This window comes from Mustela erminea, chromosome 18 (genome assembly GCF_009829155.1).
Source record: "Mustela erminea isolate mMusErm1 chromosome 18, mMusErm1.Pri, whole genome shotgun sequence".
NCBI classification, from domain to species: Eukaryota; Metazoa; Chordata; class Mammalia; order Carnivora; family Mustelidae; genus Mustela; species Mustela erminea.
This window is the reverse complement of record NC_045631.1, coordinates 1,248,351-1,269,268: the sequence shown is the minus strand read 5'-3', so window position 1 is coordinate 1,269,268 and position 20,918 is coordinate 1,248,351. Positions and strand designations below refer to the sequence as shown.

Below are 20,918 nucleotides of genomic sequence, written 5' to 3'. Positions count from 1 at the left end.
CCAGCTCCTTCTTCCCCAAGTGATGGGCTCCATTCAATATGCCCCACAACGCAGAACGCGCTGGGACCCTTGACCCTGGCCCATGCAACCTCTTCCGGGGCCGTGCCAGTCTCCAGCTGTCCCCCGGGACTTTGCTGGAGTGTCCTAGATGGTCTTGGCTCCAGAGGCAATAAAGTCCTGAGCTCTCCCAGTGTTTCCAGTGAGGGGAACGAGTCACGTCGGCCTGACCTAGCCTTGGTGCTCTTGGGGGAGCACGCCTTCTTTCTGTGACATGACCCCAGGGAGCCGGCATGAGCCAGATTTGGGCTTTCCTGACAGAGGGGTCCTGCTGGTGCCGGCTGTGTCCTCACCTGGTTCCCGTCTCAGCTCTCCTGTTTCCGGCTGTGGAAACTGGGGCAAGACTGTTGACCTCTCTGGGCCTCAATTCTTATCTTCTGGGAACCAGAAATGGTTGTCGCTGCTATGCTATTGATTCTTTCCTGAAGACCCCAGAGGACACGGAGATTATGAAGTTCTACACCCATGTGAGGGGTCCGTGGAAGTTGGATGTCTTCCCCCCAGGGCGTGAGGTTGGGTTTCTGAGTCCCTTGCAGAAGCCTTTCCTCCAGATCCAGGCAACTCTCCTTGCAACGGTTTTGGGAAGGGACCCAGGAAGTCACAACGCAAGGCTACATTTGCCTTCTTACTCTGTTGGCTCCCCTTTCTCTCCAGCCCCCCAGCCTCTGGCTTTTCTTCACTTCCCTTGGAATCTAGCTTAGATTCCACGATCCGTCATTGCCAATGTCCTAAAGGTGACCTTCTGTCACATCCTTCTGGCTAACCCCAAACTCTGCCATCTTCCTGCTCCCGAACAAAACCCCTACCCCCGCCTGAGTCACAGGGCAAGTGCAGCCATTGGGAACCACAACTAGGAGCCTTGGTGATGCCTGGCAGGTGGAAACCCCCACTGTACAAAGACCATTTCAGAATGATGTCTTCCCCCAACCTCCACAGCCAACCCTCACACTCTCAGCAGACAACTCGACTCCTACCTCACAGAAGAGAACGGAGGCATGAGATGGAAACCCCGCAGCACCCCAGAGTCCTACTGTGTGCCTCCGTGCCTGCCTCCCTGGGTCCCGTCCCTGCCTGCCTTCCTGATACAGTGGAGGAGGCTGTCCCTCCTCTCCAAGGTCAGTTGTTCTTCCCGTCTCAGCTGCTTTCTCCTTCTTATTTCTTTCACCATCAAATTTCAAATTTAGGTCTTCTTCTTAAATGCAAGCAACTGGTCAAACACACACACACACACACACACACACACACACACTCCCATTTAGCTGGTTCCGGTTTCCCTCTGCTTTAACTTGTTTCTCTTCTTTCCCACCCAAGTCTTAGTATTGTGGCCTCATTTTCTACCTGTCTCCCTCTGCTTCCTCAATTCCAGTCTGGATGTTGGCCCTGACATGACAGAGGCTGTTCCTGCTAAGACCACCGGACTGCCCTCACGCTAATCCAATGGTGGACAGCTTTTAGCCCTTGCTTTACATGGCTTCCCAGTAGCAGTGGCCCCTGCTGGCCACACCGTCCTTGGAACCCTCCGTTCCCTTGGGCTCCATGGAGCAAACTCTCCTGGCGCTCTTCCCACCTCCCTGGCAGCTCTTTCTCAGTCTGCTTTTTTGGCTTTTCTCTTCCTGAGCAGTAAACACTGGGGGGATTCCCCAACACCTGACATGCAGTCTTGTCCTTGCAAATGAATTTTAGGATCAGCTTGACCATGTCTGCAAGAAACGCAGCTTTGATTTTGATAGGGACTGAACTGAATCTGTGCAGTAGTTTGGGGAGTGTCACCATCATAACGATATTAATTTTCTGATCCATGAACATGGGATGCCTTTCCATTACTTAAGTCATCATTTAATTTCTTTTAATCATGTTTTGTAGTTTTCGGTATATAAGCCTTGCTTTTCTTTTGCTAAATTTGCTCCTAAGTATTTCATTCTTTTTGATGCTATTGTAAGTGGACTTGTTTCCTTAATTTTGTTTTTGGGTTGCTCATTGCTAGTGTGCAGAAGTAGGACCGATTTTTACATGTTGACCTTATATCCTAAAATCTCGGTGAATGCGTTCATTAGTTCTGATGGCTATTTCATGATTTTCCATATGTAAAATTATGCTGTCTCCAAAGAGCGATCATTTCACCTCGTCCTTCCTACCCTGGAAGCATTTGTTCATTTTCTTGTCTAACTGTCCTGGAGAGACCCTCTGGCAGGATGTTGAACAGAAGAGCCCTCAGCTTCCATCTCAGATCTCCTGCCCATCCCTGTTTCTGAGCAGGACCCACCTCAGACTCACCGCAGGGTTTCCAGACAGCAGCTTGGGAACCTCAGGGCCTTGCAGAGACTCTGTACCACGGTGTTGCTCAGGCAGTTTCCACTCAGGTCCAGCTCCTTCAGTTTTCCAGTGGTCCGGAGAGTGAAAAAGAGAACCTCCCACCAGGCGTCTGTGACTGGGAACCCTCTGAGCCTGAGGGAGGGGAGAGGGGGAGAGGGACAGAAGCAGCATGAGCTGTGTGGGTAGGGTCTGGGGTGCACAGCCCTGCAAAGCCCTGTGCGGCTCTGCCCCTCAGAGTGCCAAGCCCAGGACTGACTGAGCAGCCTCCCTGATGGCTCCTCTGTCCCCTGCGCCCCTGGGCGGCATGCCCCTCCTGTGTGCTTCCTCACTCTGCAATCCTTGCCACACCATCCTGACGTGTTCATTTTGTGAGTCTGTGTCTGTCCTAGTCTGGAGTTCCTCCAGGGTGGGGGTTTCTCATCTTTTTTTATCTGCAGTGCCCAGCAGAGGTCCTGATGCAGAGGAAAAGCTGGCGGGGCTTTCCTCCCTTCAATGCAGACACACCTGTGTTCCTTTGGCACAGACATTCTGGAATCCCGGGGCCCAGAAGGGAAAGGAGGGAGAGGCGGAGAGAGCAGGGGCCGGGAGAGGTGGTTTGAGGATGACACGGGATGGGAATGGTATAGGTGACTGTGTGTACTGTCCGGGTTGGGACCCCCTCCCCTTCCACGATGGAAAGGGTCCCCAGGAGCAAGCACCAAAGGAGAGCGTCTCAGGATGGATGATGGCCTTCATCAGAGGGTGTTAGAGCTGGCTCTGCCCCACATAATTTCCCTCACTTAATGTTTCTGTCCTCACACATGCTTCAGCGATCTCATCTACGTCCGAGGCTTCAGCAGCTCAAACTCTGTGCCGGCGGGTTCCAGACAGGCATCTCTGCCTTCACACCCGGAAGTCCCTTGACTAATGTGTCTCAATGTGCCCCCTACTCGGTTAGTCTTCCCTCTGGGTCTGCAGAGCCACACAGAGGCGAGGAGCCGGGGCCCCAAAGCCAGGACCCCAGCCTCACTCAGCGTCCTCGGCTGCAAAAGGAAGGCGGCGGGAGACCCTCCTGCAGAGGGTTTTGTGAGAGATAATCAAAACCTTAGCTTCATAGCTTTAATAGGCCAGGAGGCTCGACGCTACAGACATACCGCCCCCCAAACCATCATCTGAAATCTTAATTATTTAAATTCCTTTTATGCTTATTTCGTTTTGTGGAATTTGAACCATAAATTCGGAACTTTCTCTTTCAGCCAACATTTAGCGTCTGTCATCAGAAGGGCTCTCGTAAGGAATAGAAATTTATCATTCAAAGTGTGTACTGCTTCATTACCAGACGAATGCCTGGAAGCTGCCCGTTCCGACCACGTTGGGTCGCTGGGTCGGTCCTCTGCTCCCTTCCCCCAATCTCCTGCCAGTCTTCCATTTCTCCCCAGCTGCCCTGTTTGTTCAGAGCAGCCCCTGCTGCTCCCTCTGTCTTGCCTTCCCAGGGCTCAGTCCCCTTCAAATCTGCTGTACACGGCAGCCAGAGTCTCTGACTTCCCAGGGGACTCTCTCCATCAGCCACCACCCCTGTTCCTTCCAGACCTCCCATCTACAACCACACAGAGGGAGAAGGCACCTGCGCCCGGGAATATGCAGATGGTCTAGCCCATCGTGGTGCCTTCCCCGTGCAACATCACGTGGTCATTCAGGCATTCACGGAAGCTGTGCTGAGCTCCTGTGCTGCGCAGGGCAGACGGCCTTGGTACGAAGACCACGACCTGGGCGCCAACCGACTCATTCAGTGAAGGCTGTGACTCTTGATCTTGGGGTCGTGAGTTTGAGTCCCCATGTCGGGGGTAGAGATTATTTAAAAAATAAAGATAGAGACTCTCAAGTAGAATGGACAGCACATGGCTCAGCTCTGCCAGAGAAAGGTGTGTAGAGGAAAGTCTGCGGGGCAGACCCTGGTTCTTACGACATCATCTCTGAGTGACAGAAGTCTGGCTCCTGCTGATTTCATCGGCCTGCCTACCAAAGCACCCCAGCCTTCTGCAGACAGCATGAACTTTATCGTGAAAAGAAGAAAACGTAAAAAGATCAGAGAATAAATCCCCGAGTCCAACATTTCTTCCTCTGAGACCCTTTATCTGCTCTACTTGTGGGCTCCCTCCCTTCCCCATGCTCCTGCCGAGCCGTCCCTGTGGGCACCGCTCTCCAGTCTAATTACGGGACGGGCATCCGTCTTCTCCCTCAGACTTTGAGTTCCTCGAGGGCAGAACTGTGTTTATTAGTCTGTGATCTCATAGCATAGAGCCTAGTGAAAAATCAGTTCTTAAGTGTTCATGGAATGAATCATCCCGGGGCTAAGTGATCCGGAGGGCGACCGTGCTGGGGGGACCCTGTAAGGGACGTTCACGGTGCTGCCGGGTTGGAGGGTGGTTTGAACAAGCTCTCCCTCAGCTCAAACGCAGTGGGTTTCAGGCTGTGCCTCATGGGCACAAACAAGGAAGCCAGTTTTTTTTTTTTTTTTTTTATTTTTTTTTTATTTTTTTTTTAAAGATTTTATTTATTTATTTGACAGAGAGAGATCACAGGTAGGAAGAGAGGCAGGCAGAGAGAGAGAGGAGGAAGCAGGCTCCCTGCTGAGCAGAGAGCCCGATGCGGGACTCGATCCCAGGACCCTGAGATCATGACCTGAGCCGAAGGCAGTGGCTTAACCCACTGAGCCACCCAGGCGCCCCAGGAAGCCAGTTTTTCAGGGAAAAACAGAGACTCTCCTGCAGGCACACACATTCTCAGGTGACGGGCGGGACGTTTCAGCGTCAGTGGTATTGTCAACAGTCATGGGGGGGTGGCCTGATGCAGCTGAGGGAGTATTTCTCCAAAGAGAGTGAGAGAGAGAGAGAGAGAGAAGTCAGGCTAGCGTGGGGGCAGAAATGTGCCCAGAGAGAAGGTGGCAGGCATCACAGACACAGGATGGGGAAACCACAGAGGGCGCCCCCAGAGGCAGGCAGGATGCTGCACGGGATCCTAAGGGGACAGGGAGCCGGGGCAGATTTGACAGTTCGAAGTCACTGGTGACCTCATTCCTCTAGCCCTGGGCACCAGGCTTAGGGGGATGGGACCTGCGGAGGGGTTGGCGGGAGGGGTGTGGGGTACTCACAGAGCCACATGGAGTGGGCTCCCCGTGTGTCCATGCTGTCCACGCTCGTTCAGTCGAAGCTCCTTCACGGTGCAGAATTTAATGCAGAACATGAACACTAGGAGCTCCAGGCTGGTGTGGACGCGCACCCTCGCCCCATGGAAGGGGGCCATCGCGTGTGTCAGGAAGTCCTTGTCCTGAATCTCGTACAAACAGTGCAGCATCGGCAGGGAGCTCTGCTGCAGAACAGGGAGCTGGTTCCTGACCGCCTCCTCGGCCCAGCACAACAGTTTCCGTTTCCTCTCCGCAGGCACCTTGCCCTGGAAGACGGCCTCCATCTCCCGCTGCACTGGCTCGCTCAGAAGTCCCAGGACGAAACACGTGGTTGGCACCCCAAATGGGTCAAGGCCCCCATATGCCTTTAGCAGGTCTTCCAGCCCTCGGATACTGTCTGGCGGATGGCACTCCTTGTCCTCACTTCCCAGCACGCAGGACACGGCTGCAAAGAACTCTTGGAGGTACTGGTGAGCAAAGTCGTAGTCTGGGGAGGAGGGATGCTTCCGAAGAATGCCCATCTCTAAGAGGGCAGAGACGGTGTCCTCTAGCTCATGCTTCCTGAGATCCTCCCAAATGAGCAAGGTCTTTCTCTGCCTGATGCCCTTGGCAGCCAGAGAGCAGAGGCCCCTCAGTTGAGTCCCAAGAGGCTGGGCCGGCAGAGCCTGGGCAAGGTAGTGCAGACAGAGGGCAGTGGCAGTCTGGGAGGGCAGCCTGAGTGACTCTCCCCGCTTCATCTGCTTCTTCATGCAAGTGCATACCAGCCAGGACACCAAGGGCATGAGACACATCGTCAACAGTGGTTGGTTTAACTCAACCGAGTGAAAGGCTCTGTTGGCTTTGTTTTTACTCTTGAAATATTTGTAGAAATATTCCTTCCGGCCAGACTCAGAGAACCCCAGGACCTTCACCCACTGTGGCTGCTTGATAGAGAGAATGAACAGTTGCAGAGCCGTGGTCCGTGCTGTGATCAACAGAGATGCCCCAGGGAGGATGGTTTTCCTCAGCAACCCGAGCAGCAGTGTCTTCACCGGCTGTGGCTGGTCCCAGTATGGACATACTTCTTCCCAAAGACCCATTCTCCTTTCCGACTTCTCCTTCCCAAAGACCCATTTTAGCTCATCCAAACCATCAAGGATGAGCAGCAGCTGTCCGGGCTGAGACAGGATCTGCTTGCTGGGAGCCGTGGGGGCAGCCCAGTCCTTTGTGATGAGCTCCTTGAGACTCATCGTCTTGGACTGGGCCAGCTGTCTGCAGCTGAAGTAGAAGACGTGTTGGAAACGGTCCCTGTAGAGCCGGCCTTCCTCCCAGGCCCTCCTCACCTGTCTGGCCATCACCGACTTCCCGACTCCAGCAACTCCGTGCAGTACAACTGCTCGACCTTCTTCCTGAGCATCCAGGCCCGGGCCAAATAAGTCTTTGACCTCAATCAACCGACCTTGCTCCTCCACCCCGCTGTGATGCCAGCTCCCCTTGCTCTGGGACTCCCGGCGTCTGTGGCGAGATTGATGGAGAAGCAGCAGCTCTATGAATTCTTCATGCAAATCCTCGTTTCCCCATGACTTTGTGGGGCAGGGCCTCTTTCTCCTCTGGTGCTGGCGTCTTATTCTGATTGCTATACAAGGGAGGGAAAGAGGGGACATGAAGGCAGAGCTTACATCTGGTCCTCGGTTCATTCATTCGCTCATTCACTTGACAGCCATTTTAGGCAGCCCCTCCAAGCCACGTGCTGTGCTGGCTGCCAACGCCAGCACGTTCTTGCCACTGCTGTGGAAGGAGTGTGGGCTGCCGGCAGAAAATCCCAGCTTGCCTCGACTTGACCAAGGCATGCTCCCTGGTGATTTCATGCTGCAGATAGTCACCAAGGGCTTGGTCTGTGCCAGGTGCTGCTCTGGAGGCTGAGGGTAAAGAGGGAAGGAAGCGTACAACCCAATTGCTCTCATTAAGCCTGTGGCCTGAGCCATTTGCCCCACTGGGCCTTAGTTTTCTTGCCTGTAAACTGGGGATCATGACATCTCCTTGTAGGAGGTCACAGAGGAGTGAAGGAGATAACGTTGACCTCAGCACCCACCATGGAAGCACAGGCCAAGGACGTCCTTCTGCCCACACCTGTGGTTGTTCGTCTGAGGGTCATGTCCAGGAAAAGCCCTCGACCAATGGCAGATGGCAGTCCCCTGCCCCCAGGAGAGACAACTCCAGGTGCATTCTACACCGTCTCCCACAGATTCCAGAAACATCAGATCTCAGTTTCTCACTGGGCAGGTTACATTGTCTTCCATTGTGTGTGTCAACCTGAGGTGCCAAGGGAGGCATTAGTTCTTGGCACCATGTTCTCCAGAACATCATCATTCTCTTAGATCTGTTAATGCTCCCAAAGACCTAAATCCTGTATTTTTGGTTATACTCTAAAAATCCTCCCCCTGCTGCCAGTACCTCCAACAATATGCTTTTGAACGGGGGTTAGCAGACACTAGTCCAATCCAGCGGGCCACCTGTTGTAAAACCTATAACCTGAGAATGGTCGTTGCATTTTTTAAGCGGTTGAAAAAAATAAAAAGAAGAATATTTCACAGTATGTGAAAGTTATACAAAATTCAGAAAGTAGTGTCCATAAATATAGCTTCACTGTCTCCCTGCCAGGCCTCCTGGTTTGGGTATTGCTGATGTCTGCTTTCGGGCTACAATGGAGAGTACAGTATTTGCCATATGGGCCATGTGGCCCACAAAGCCTAAAATATTCACTGTCTTCTCCTGTACACAGGAAATCTGCCTACTTTTACTCTCTATGTATCAAACTGTATACCATGCAGATTTTGCACTTGCTATGAAACTGTTGTTGGGATATTATTTTATTCAAGTTTCCCCACTGAGGAAGTTCCTTAGAATTTAGAATTGGGGGGAATTGACATTAGCAAGATGGGGAGTAGGAAATACTAGTATTTGCCCCCCCCCCATTAGCTTTTCATGAATGCAAATAGCTTCAGGAGAACTCAGGACTTCAATGAAGAACCTACAGCAACACAGTGCCAAACAACAACAACAACAAACAAACAAAACAACACAAAACCCCACGGAAAAAGGATTGCTGGGGAGATCAGCCTCCCATAGACATCTGGGGAAGCCTAGGTACAATGGAGAAGGGCGAAGGCTGCAAGCATCAGCCATGCAACAGGGGCCACTATGGTGCCCAGAGGTCTACACTAGGGAGGAACTAGCAGTCTTTGCTGCTGAAGACCTCAGTGGCCCTACTGTGGACTCCCAGCTGGTTTCACAGAAGAGGACCCCATCATGGCTGTTGGTGTGGACTCCAGTGGCCTGCTACAGAGTGGACACCAGCAGCTTCTGCCACTGAGGAAACCAACAGCCATCCCCACCATGGACTCCTCAGTGTGGAGATGATACTGTGTCCCCTTCCTGAAAGTGTTGTTGCATTGTTCTGGGGTCAAGGTTGCCAGCCTCCCCAACTGTGTACATGTTGTGGACCCCAGAGCTGTGGATGCTCTGTGCATATCCATGCTTTAGACCCCAACTCTGTGATTACTCTGGACACCTCTGCATCAGATACCAGTACACCACCATGAGGGTTCCTGCAAGCTGGAACCAGTGCCAAAAGGGATCCCCTTGGCCATGATATCCCCAAGGGCAGAATAAGAGAGCAGAAGGTCTCCAGCAGCCTTAGCTGCTGACCCCACCCAGCCTGTGCCTGTACATCCACCCACAGATGAAGACCTTTGCAGACTAAAACCAGTCTATAAAGTTTGGAGGACGTGAATGTTCCATCCAATGCACAGAAATGAACACAAAGCTGCAAGAAACACAAGATGATAAGGAAACAGGACACCCCAGAGGAACACCACACATTTCCAGCAATCAAATCTCCCCCCTAAAACGGAAATCTGAGAAGTGCTAAAGAATTCAAAATAGTTCTTTCAAGGAAGCTCAGAAGGCTACATGAAAACACAGGTAGACAACTCAATGAAACCAGGAAAACAATACACAAACAAAGCAAGAAGTTCAACAGGGAGACAGAAATCATAACAAAGAAAGAAGTAGAAATTTGGGAGCTGAAGAATACAGTGACTGAAATGAACAAACATGCAATGGAGAGCATCAGCAACACCAGCAATGAAACAGAAGAAAGAACCTGTAAACTCTGAGGCAGGTCATTTGTGACTATCCAGTCAGAGGAGAAAAAAGAAAAATGCATAAAAAAGAGCAAAGAAAGCCAATGTGAATTATGGACACCATCAAACAAAGTATTATTTGCATTATGGGAGGCCCAGAAGGAGAAGAGAAAGAGAAAGGGATGGAAAGCTTATTAAAGAAATAATGGCTAAAGATTTCCCACACCTGGGGAAAAGATATGGACATCCAGGTACATGAAGCTCATAGCTCTCCATAACGATTAAGCCCAAAGAGGATTTCACTTATAAATTACAATAAACTGTAAACAAACAAAGAAACAAACAACCTAAAGACAGAGAATTTTGAAAGGAGCAAGGAAAAAGAAAAAAAAAAAGACTCATCATATGCAAGGGAACTCCCAAAAGGCTGTTAGCAGATTCTCCGAAGTGACACTTTGCAGGCCAGGACTGAGTGGGCAGTTATATTTATTCAAAGTGCTGAATAAACACTTTTTGCCAACCCAAAGTACTTGACCTAGCAAAACAGTTCTTCAGAAATGATAGTGAAATACTTTCCTAGATAAACAAAAGCTCATCACCACTAGGTCTGATTTTTAAGAAATGCTAAAGGGGGTTCTTCAAGCTGAAATGAAGGGATGCTAATTAGTAACATGAAAATACATGAAAGTGTAAGTAACTCACTTGGAAAGATAAGTGTAGAATGAAATTCAGAATGCTCTTAATACTATGATGGTGGTGGGGCACCTGGGTGGCTCAGGAGGTTAAAACCTCTGCCTTCGGCTCAGGTCATGATCTCAGGGTCCTAGGACTGAGCCCCACATTGGGCTCTCTGCTCTGCAGGGAGTCTGCTTCCCTCTCTCTCTCTCTTTCTGCCTCTGTCTGTCTACTTGTGATCTCTGTCAAATAAATAAACAAAATCTTAAAAGAAAAAAAAAACTGTGATGGTGGTGTGTAAAACACTGAATGCTAGTACAAAGGCTAGAAGACAAAATTATTAAAAATAATGAGTTACAATATTTTTTTAATGGGTACACAATGTAAAAAGATGCAAATTGTAACATCAAAAACATAAAATGTGTGTGTGTATGGAAGTAAAAGGGTAGCATTTTTTTTTTAAAGATTTTATTTATTTATTTGACAGACAGAGATCACAAGTAGGCAGAGAGGCAGGCAGAGAGAGAGAGAGGGAAGCAGGCTCCCTGCTGAGCAGAGAGCCCGATGCGGGGCTCGATCCCAGGACCCTGAGATCATGACCTGAGCCGAAAGCAGAGGCTTTAACCCACTGAGCCACCCAGGTGCCCCAAGGGTAGCATTTTTGTATGTGATCAAAATTATGTTGTTATCAACTTAAAGTAGAGTGCTATAGCTATCAGATAGTCTATGTAAGCCTCACGGTAGCCACAAGGCAAAAACCTATAGTAGACACACAAAGGATAAAGAGAAAGGAATCAAAGCATGCCTCTATAAGAAATCATCAAATCACAAAGGAAAATAGCAAGAGAATAAGAAAAGGATAAAGTAAGAGCAAAGCAGGCAGAAAACAATAAACAAGATGGCAATACTAAGTCCTTAGCTGTAGAAATTACTTTAAATGTAAATGGATTAAATTCTCCCATCAAAAGACAGAATGTCTGAAAGGATTAAAAAAAAGAAAGAAAAAAAAAAAACCCCAATACCAAGACCCAGTGACTTGCTGTCTAAAAGAGTCTCATTGTAGCTTTCAGGACACACTTAAGCTAAAGTGAAGGGATGGAAAATGATATTCCAAGCAAATGGAAATCAAAAGAGAGAAGTAGCTACACTTCCTCTAGACAGAACACCTAATAAGAGAAAAAGGAGGTAATTAAATAGTAACAAAGGGGTGAATTCATCAGGATGTTATAACACCCAAATTTGTCAAGCAAATATTAACAGATCAGTAGGCAGAAATAGATAGCAGCACAATAATAGCAGGGGACTTCCAATACCCCACTTCCAACAATGGAGAGGTGATCCAGACAGAACATCAGTAAGGAAATGCTGGACTTGAACCACATGTTAGACCAAGCAGAACATTTGTGTTAGACATGCAGACCCTTCCATCCAATAGCATCAGGATTCATGTTCTCAAAAACACAGAGAATGTTCTCTAGGACAGATCATATAATAAGCCTCAACAGGTCTGAGAAACTGAAACCATGTGAAGTATTTTTTCTAACCACAATGATATGAAACTAGAACTTGCTAACATGAGGAACTGGGAAAATTTATAAATAAGTGGAAATTAAGCAACCCTCTCAAACAATCAATGGTTTAAAAGAACAAATTGAAATTAAAAAACAAACAAACAAAAAATCTTGAGACAAATGAAAGTCGAAACACAGCATACTAAAACATATCCCTGGAGGGCAGAATAAGAGATCAGAAGATCTGCAGCAGAAGTTATTCTAAGAGGGAAGTTTACAGTGACACATGCCTTCTCAAACAAACAGCCCAACTTTACGCTGTAAGGAACTAGAGAAAGGAAAGCAAACTAAGTCCAAAATTAGCAGAAGGAAGGGACTAACAAAGACCAGAGCAGAAATAAATGAGAGGCTAGAAAAGCAAAAGTCAAACCAAACTAAAAGCTGATTTAAAAAAAAAAAGATAAAATTGACAAACATTTAGCTCAACTAAGGAAAAAAGAGAGAGAGAGAGAGAGAAGACTCAAATAAATAAAATCAATTACTAATGAAATTGAGGAGACAACGAGTCACAAGGCTACTTTGAGTAATCAGACGCCAACAAACTGGGCAACCTAGAAGAAATGGATAAATCCCTAGAGACACGCAACTAATGACCATACTTTAACTGGAAAGGGGACTGAATCAGTAATTAAGAATTTACTTAAAGAGCACCCAGAACCAGATGTCTCCCTTGATAAATTATTTAAATATTTAAAGAAGTAAAGCCAATTCTTCTCATACTCTTCCAAAGGAAGAATAGGTAGCCACTTCCCATGTCACGTTATGAGGCCAGTTTTGCCCTGATAACAAGGTCAGGCAAGAACAATCACAGTCCAATATCCCTGATGAACATACACGTAAAAATCCTCAACAAAATGCCAGCATATCAAATTCAACAGCACAGGATCATATACCATGGCCAAGTGGGATTTATGTCTGGATGCAAAGATGGATCAACACAGGCAAATCAATAAATGAGATATACCATGTTAATAAAACCAAGAATAAAATTATATGATCATCTCAGTAGATACAAAAAAAGCAGTTATCAAAATTCAACTTTTTGTTTCATGATAAAAGCTTTCAACAAATTGAGTATAGAAGGAACATACTCAGCATGGCAGAGGCCATATATGAGAAGCTCATCACACTCAAGGACAAAAGGCTAAACCTTTTCCTCTGAGATCAAGAACAAGACAAGGATGCCCAATCTTGCTCCTTCCTTCCTTCCTTCCTTTCATCCTTTCTTTCTCTCTCTCTCTCTTTCTTTCTCCTTTCCTCCCTTCCCCACTCCCTCTCTTTCTTTCTTTCTTTCTTTCTTTCTTTCTTTCTCTCAGGACTTATTTATTTTGGGGAGGGAGAGGCAGAGAGAGAATCTCAAAGCCTGACATGGGGCTCAATCTCACAACCCTGAGATCTTGACCTGAGGTGAAATTAAAAGTCAGATGCTTGACTGACAGAGCCACCCAGGTGCCCCCTCATCACTTCTCTTTAACATGTTACTGGAAGTCCCAGTCAGAGCAATTAAGCAAGCAAAAAAATAAAAGGGATCGAAATCATTAAGAAGTAAAATGTTTCTGTATACAGGTGGCATGATCTTACAGATAGAAACCCTAAAAGACTCCACCAAAATGTGCTAGAATTGATAAAAGAATTCAGTAAACTTGCAGGATACAAAATCGACATAGAAACGTCAATTGCATTTCAATACACTAACAATCAACTATCTGAAGCAGACATTTGTCTTGCATCAAAAACAATAAAATACTGGGCGCCTGGGTGGCTCAGTGGATTAAGCCGCTGCCTTTGGCTCAGGTCATGATCTCAGGGTCCTGGGATCAAGGCCCGCATTGGGCTCTCTGCTCAGCAGGGAGCCTGCTTCCTCCTCTCTCTCTGCCTGCCTCTCTGCCTACTTGTGATCTCTCTCTGTCAAATAAATAAATAAATAATCTTAAAAAAAACCCCAAAACAATAAAATACTCAGGGATCAATTTAACCATGGAGGTGAAAAGCTGTGCATAGAAAGCTATAATATACTGATAAATTGAACAAGACACAAATGAATGGAAAGATATTCTGTGTTCCTGGATTATAGGAACTAATATTGTAAAAATGTTCACATGACCCAAAGCAATATGCAGATTCAGTTCAAACCCTATCAAAAATTCCAGTGGCATTTTTCATGCACATGAAAAAATGCAATCCTAAAATTCTTATGAAATCACAAAAACCTCATAGCCAAAGCAATTTTGAGAAAAAAGAACAAAGCTGGAGGCATCACACTTCCTGATTTCAAATGTTATTACAAAGCTGTCGTAATCAAAACAGTATGGTACTGGCGTAAAAACAGACACAGGGATCAATACAACAGAACTGAAAGCCCAAAAATAAACCCGTGCAAATATGGTCAGTGATACTTGATGAGGAAGCTGAGATACTCAATGAGGAGAAGATCATCTCTTTAATGAATGATGTTTGGAAACTGGACGTCTGTGTGCAATGGAATGAAACCGGACTCCCACCTTATAACACCCACAGATATTAACACTGAATGGATTAAAAACTTAAACGTAAGATCTGAAGGCATAAAACTCTTAGAAGAAAATTTGAGGGGAAAAGCCGTTGACGTTGATCTCGACAATCATTTTTTTGATATGACACCAAAAGAAACAAAAGCAAAAAAAAAAAAAAAAAGAAGAAGAAGAAACAAAAGCAAAATATGACACTAAAAGAAACAAAAGCAAAAATACAAAACAAAAGCAAACAAAAGAAGAAACAAAAGCAAAAATACGAAAGTGGGACAACATCAAACTAGAATGCTTCTGTGAAGAAACAAAATGATCAATAAAATGAAAAGGCAACCTGTGGAAAGGGGGGACACATTTGTAAAGCACACATCAGGTAAGGGGTTAATATAAAACATATATAAAGAACTCATACAACTCAACAGCAAAACAAAAACAAACACAAACAATGAGCAAAGGACCTGAATAGACATTTTTTTTTTTTCTAAAGAGGATGTGCGAATGAACACCACTAATCATTAGGGAAATGCACATCCGGTAGCACCTGACATCTGTCTGGAAACTATCGTCAGCCGGACAGGCTGTAACGGGTTGGCGAGCATGTGGAGAAGAGGGACTCCTGCACACTGTCAGTGGGAATGTAAGTTGGTGCTGCCACTGTGGAAACAATATAGAGCTTCCTCAAAAATTTAAAAATAGGATTGATATGTGATCCAGGAATTCCACATCTGGGTATTTATCCAAAGGAAACAAAGATTGGTATCTTGAAGAGACACCTGCCTCCCCATGTCCACTGCAGCATTATTCACAGCAGCCAAGACATGGAAACAGCTTAGGTGTCCTCTGGCTGATGAGTGGATAAAGAAAATGTGGCACATATATACAGTGGAATATAATTCAGCCATAAAAAAGGGAAATTCTGCCATTTGTGACAACACGGATGAACTTGGAGGGTATCATGCTAAGTGACATAAGTCAGAGGGAGAAAGACAGATATAGAGTACCACTCACATGTGCAACATAAAACAAAAGACAAAAACCAAAAGCCCAAAAGTCAAGCACATAGAAGCAGAGAGCAGAATGTTGGTGGCTAGGGGCCGGGGGTGTGGGAAATGGGGAGACATATGTTGATGGGTACAAGTTGTAGTTTGAAGTTCTGAGGGTCTAATGTACAGCATGGCGACTGTAGTTAAGACTAGTGTGGTTCATACTGGAAATTCGTGGAGCGACTAGATCTCAAGGATTCACACACACACACACACACAGGTATGGGAGGTGATGCATGTGTTCATTAACTTGATCACTCATAGTGATCACATCACAATGCATAGATTTATCAAACTGTCACTTTGTACACTTTAAATCCGATTCTATTTGCCAGATATACTCTAATAAAGCTGGAGAAAATGAATTTAGAATCAGGAAAAAAATGTGTTTCTTTTGATTTGACCTTTTCTACTGAGTAAGGGGCATTGTGTAACCCTATTACATTTCCCTTTTCGCCTTGGTTGCTAGGATGCTCAAAATCAATAATTAATTATTTGCAAGTAATTTGTCCTCATGGCTTTCATGCTTGCTTCATTTTAAGGTTATTGCATTGGTATGTTTCTGTTAAATGTTCTCTAATCCTCCCTCCTTCCTTCCTACTTTCCTTCTTTCTCTCCTTCCCTCCCTCCCTCCCCTTCTAAATAGAAGGCAGCATAACTTATCAAGTCAGTCAATACATTCTCAGCCTGGGCCACACACATTTCAGGACCCTGAATTCCACAAGTTCACTCCTACCTGGGTGCAGAAAGAATCCTTTCCCCTTAACATCTCTCAGATTTCAAGAGCGCATCTCTGAGCATTAGGGTCAGTTCTAAAGGTATGTCTTGGCAGCGGCTAAGACCCTGGGTGGCATGAGGAGCCTGTGAGCCTGACTGTCCCTGTTGCCCACATGGCAGAGAGAGCGTGATGTGGGGCTTAAAGGTGTGGACTCTGGCATCAGGGAGACCACAGAGGCTGAAACCCACCCCTGCCTCCAGGAACCTGCAGTCTTCCCTCTCTGAGTCCTGTGTTTCTCATCTCCACGATGGGTGACAAGGGTCTCGACCCCATGGAGGGAGGGGCTGTGACATTTGAGCGGCTGTGCCCCACACTGGGCACAGAGCCTGATGTGTTTCCTGCCTTGGGTAAAGCACCTGCATTGTAATTTCCAAGGGCCGCCTAGAAATGGTGGCTTAGCCTGATGGAGGGACGCCAGCCAGCGGGGTTTTCTGGAGAGGGGTTTCCGATGAGCTTGAGATCATCTATGCTCAGCCTGCCTGTCTGGCCCCACCCGTGCCTCAGCCCTACCTGTCCTCTCCAGGAGCTCTGCAGGGGCCTCACCTTTGCTGTGCTTTCCAGATGTTTCAACCAGGGGCCACTCAGCTCTGGCAGTCTCCTGCTTTCTGGGCTTGTGGCTGGACCATGGTGGGGGTACCCAGTCCTCCAGGACTACCGTGGACGTGGGAGCACTTGGTGACTCATGGAGTGGTGACTTTTGGTCTGGGTGGCTTGGAAGGAGTTGGTAAAGGGGCAAGAAAGGGTCTCCTGCGGGGAAAGACAGGAAGGAAATTGCCAAAAACTGAGCATCCCTTTTTTGTTAATTTTATTTTTAAAAAATTTTTTATTTATTTTTTAAAGATTTTATTTATTTATTTGAGAGAGAGACAGTGAGAGAGAGCATGAGCGAGGAGAAGGTCAGAGAGCGAAGCAGACTCCCCGCAGAGCTGGGAGCCCGATGTGGGACTCGATCCCGGGACTCCGGTATCATGACCTGAGCCGAAGGCAGTCGTCCAACCAACTGAGCCACCCAGGCGTCCCTAAAATTTTTTATTTTTAAAAAGATTTTATTTATTTATTTGACAGATCACAAGTAGGCAGAGAGGCAGGCAGAGAGAGAGGAGGAAGCAGGTTTCCCGCTGAGCAGAGAGCCCGATGTGGGGCTCGATCCCAGGACCCTGAGATCTTGACCTGAGCAGAAGGCAGAATCTTGATGACTGAGCCACCCAGGTGCCCCTTGATGTTTTTTTCAAACAATTAAAAAAAAAATTGACACAGTGGGGGAGGAGAGAGCAAGCACAAACGGGGGAGTGGCCAGCTGGGGAGAAGCAGGATCCCCGCTGAGCAAGGAGCCCCGATGCGGGGCTCGATCCCAGGACCCTGGGGTCATGACTTGAGCCAAAGGCAGAGGTTTTAACCCACTGAACCACCCAGGTGCCCCCTGAACATCCCTTTATATCAAGACCCTCTGTTCTGAGCTCTGGCTACAGTCCTTTGGGATGGGTGTTGCTAATCTGAGATTTAAAACCATAAAGAGGGGCGCTTGGGTAAGGTGTTCTTTTAGAGGGTAATGAAAATCTTCTAACATTGATGATGGCAACCACTGAGTTGGACGCTCTAATGGGTGAGTTCTGTCTCAATACAACTATTGCCAGAAGAATCATAAAGATAGGGACACAGCTTTATTCTCTTAGTAGCTGGCCTGGAACTTCCTTCTGGCATTAGGTAGAGAGATGCTGAGAAGCCACTTGGTGGGGTCAGGAGCCTCATTTCTAGGACAAGTAGTTAGCAGGCCGCATCTAAACTTACAGGGCCAGCAAGTTGGGACAGGGCGGCTGGTCATCAGGGGAGAAACAGTGGAACCAGGTGCTGCATGGGGCAGAGCGGGGAGATGGATGCTGGTGGGGGCACCAGAAGGCCTTTGTGGGGGGACATGGGACCGGTCTAACCCCCCCAACACCATTCATCACTAGAGCTGCCCTGAGGAGCGTGAAGGCTCATAGCGGGAAGTGGAAACACGGTGGGGATGGAGTGACTTGTTTTGGTCACACAGAAAGCAGGAGTCAGGGAAAAGGAGAGCACTGGAGCTCAAGCTCGGGACAGGAGAGGGACGCTGGACACCAGGGGGAGGGAAAGCAACGGGGACTTCCACAGAGCGGCAGCAGGACTGGCTGGTTCCAGGGTCCAGCCCTGGGTCCGTCTGCAAGCGCTGCGTGAGCGTGGACCAGAGCTTCCACACTGGGCGGAGGGGCCTCTCAGAGCCCGGATGTGGTTACGATCTGAAGCCTGGGCAGGAGTTCCCGGATGGGACTCTCGGGTGAGCGTGACTCTGATTCTGGCTCAGGTTGTGATCTCAGGGTTGTCCGCTTGAGCCTGGTGCTGGGCTCCTCGCTCAGTGCAGAGCCTGCTCGAGATTCTTCCCCTCTGCTCCTACCCCCCGGCCCCCTTCTTAAAATAAATAAATCTTAAAAAGAAAAAAAAAAAAGATCTTTGGCCTGGGTGACTCAGGATGGTGGAAGTCGAAATACGAGACGTCAGGAGAGGGGACCACGGGGGCTGAGGAATGAGCCTGGCCTCCTCTGGGGCTCATGTGGAGAGCAGGGTCCACTGTGGAACCTTCTAGACCACCGTGGCCCTGAGGATCTTCAGTCCTAAGACAACCTGCTAAGCTCTGCCTGGGGAAGGGCCCATGAAGCTCCGGCCTGGTAATGCGCCACCCGCCCCGCCTGGGTCTCCTGTCCCCATCTCTCGCTTGGAACAGGCTGTCACCTCAGCGCTGGAACCTTCCAGAAGATCACTTCCAGGCCGCCTGCCTCCGCCACCCAGCCTGGCTCCCCCATTCTGCTGCCTTCCCCTTTGCCCCACCCAGAGCCCCAAGCAGCCTCAGGCTCATCTGGGTGGAACCAGCAGGAGGTCCCGGGCCAGGCTTACGGTTCTGAAGGATGTGTCGGGATGTGCTTGGCAGATGTCTCCAACTCCTGGTCCATAGGTCCTGGTTGAACGACAGCACCTCGGTGGAGGTGGGCCCGCTGGGGGACTGCATGCTGGGTGCGCCCGGGGAGCAGGGCAACGAGGAACCCTCGGCTGCGGGCAGCAGACAGAGGTGGGGGCTTGTCGCTGGGTGGGCCAGGACTTGGGCACCGAGGCTCTGGGCATGGAGCCGCTCTGCTGACTGCACCGGGAGAGGCCCAGAGAGGCCAGGGACCCCGTGAGCCGGGAGACCGGATTTCTGGGGCCCTCACAAGGTGCCAGTCTCTGTGCTAAATGTTTCCCGCGGACGAGACCATGATCGCTCTCACAGTCTGAACAGGCAGAGGCGGGATGGGGCTTGCGGGGTTAACACCTGTGCAGCTCCGGGGTCTACACTGTCAGCGCAGCTGAGCATGCGCACCTGGGAGTGCACCTGGGAGCTGGCGCCAAGCCCCTGCGTGGGCCTCCCTCCTCCATCTAGGATGTCAGCCCCTCCCCCCAGGCGCCCTGGGGAACCTGTTTGGGCCTAGAAATGCACTTGGCCAGGAGAAGGGCCCAGAGTCGCTGCCCAGAGGATGGCCTGGAGGGGGCTCCAGGGTGGGGGTTCCTTGGGGGTCAGGGGCCAGGCCCGTGGACAGAGGGGGTTCTGCGCTCACCTGACATCAAGGCCGCCTCTGCCCGGGCCTGGGCACAGAGCTGGCTCAGGCCCATCTGCTCCCAGGTGTGCAGGGCCAGGTCCCAGGCCTGCTGCTCCCCATGCTGAGCCACCAGCTGTGAGGCCACCTCCAGGGCCCCGGGCTGCTGCCCACAAGCCTGGGTGAGGTGGGGCCGGGGCCCGCTGAGGGGCTTCTCAGGCAACCGAAGCTGGAACTCCTTCAGCTCCTCCTTCCCCAACATGTCCAGGTACCGGGCCAGCCGCCACTGGACTCCGCTGGCCATCTCTGTTCTGCGGACGCCCTTCGGGTTGTCCACAGGGGTGGGGCTGGGGGGTGCAGGGGGGCGTCAGGCAGAGGGAGGACAGTGGCGTCCCTTCCTCTTTGTCCCTCCCCTGTCCCCCACTGCGACCATTCCTCTGCACCTGGCAGACTCCTACACAGCACTCGGAACCCCCTTGTGTGAACCCCAGAGCCTCTGCGGAGAGCGAGGGGGTGGGGGTGGGGGGAAAGGGAGGAAAGCCCCCCCCCCCAAAGAAGGAGCTCTGCGCTCGGTCAGGGCGCTGGAGTGGGCTGCGGCTGGCCAGCAGAGTGGATGGATGTGCCAGAGACACTCACCCTCTCTGCTCCTGGCAGTCCTCGCCTGACTGAACTCAGAGCCAAGAGCTCCCAGGCCCCCTGCAGGCCCCTCCTGGCCGTGGGACATGGTCCACGGAGAAGAGCCAGAGTGAGAACGGAAGCCACAAACCCCCCACAGAGGAAACCAGGCTGGGTGTGCCCGGGACAGGGGAGGGGCCACCTCCTCAAGTGGTTCTGGGCCCAGAGGGGCCCCGCCCCCAGGGTGGGGTGGGGCCAAGACCCACGTGGCACCCAGTGCCTCTCCCACTCAGCAGCCAGGGTGTGGCCTCTTGGGATGGGTGGGGGCCTGTGAGTCACCAGGGGAACTTCTTCCCAAGCCACTCCAGCTGGGCCAGGGAGCCTGTCCCCAGCCTCTCCGGGGTGGCCAGGCTGCCCGAGCCCCACGGCCCGTCCTGCTAGCCACGAGGGCACCCAGGTGGGCGTTTCAGCCAGGACGGGCTGCTTGC

General features: G+C 49.6%; 1 protein-coding gene across 1 annotated transcript in view; it reads right to left on the bottom strand.

Moving 5' to 3' along the window:
- Positions 1-20,602, bottom strand: part of NLRP1 (NLR family pyrin domain containing 1) — a 33,465-nt gene extending 12,863 nt beyond the window's left edge. The window contains 6 exon segments of the mRNA XM_032319861.1: positions 2,332-2,502; positions 5,501-7,148; positions 16,775-16,978; positions 19,142-19,294; positions 19,837-20,162; positions 20,452-20,602. Of these exon segments, the coding sequence (XP_032175752.1) occupies positions 2,332-2,502; positions 5,501-7,148; positions 16,775-16,978; positions 19,142-19,294; positions 19,837-20,119 (2,459 nt within the window). The 5' untranslated portion in view covers positions 20,120-20,162; positions 20,452-20,602.
- Positions 20,603-20,918: the final 316 nt, after the last annotated feature.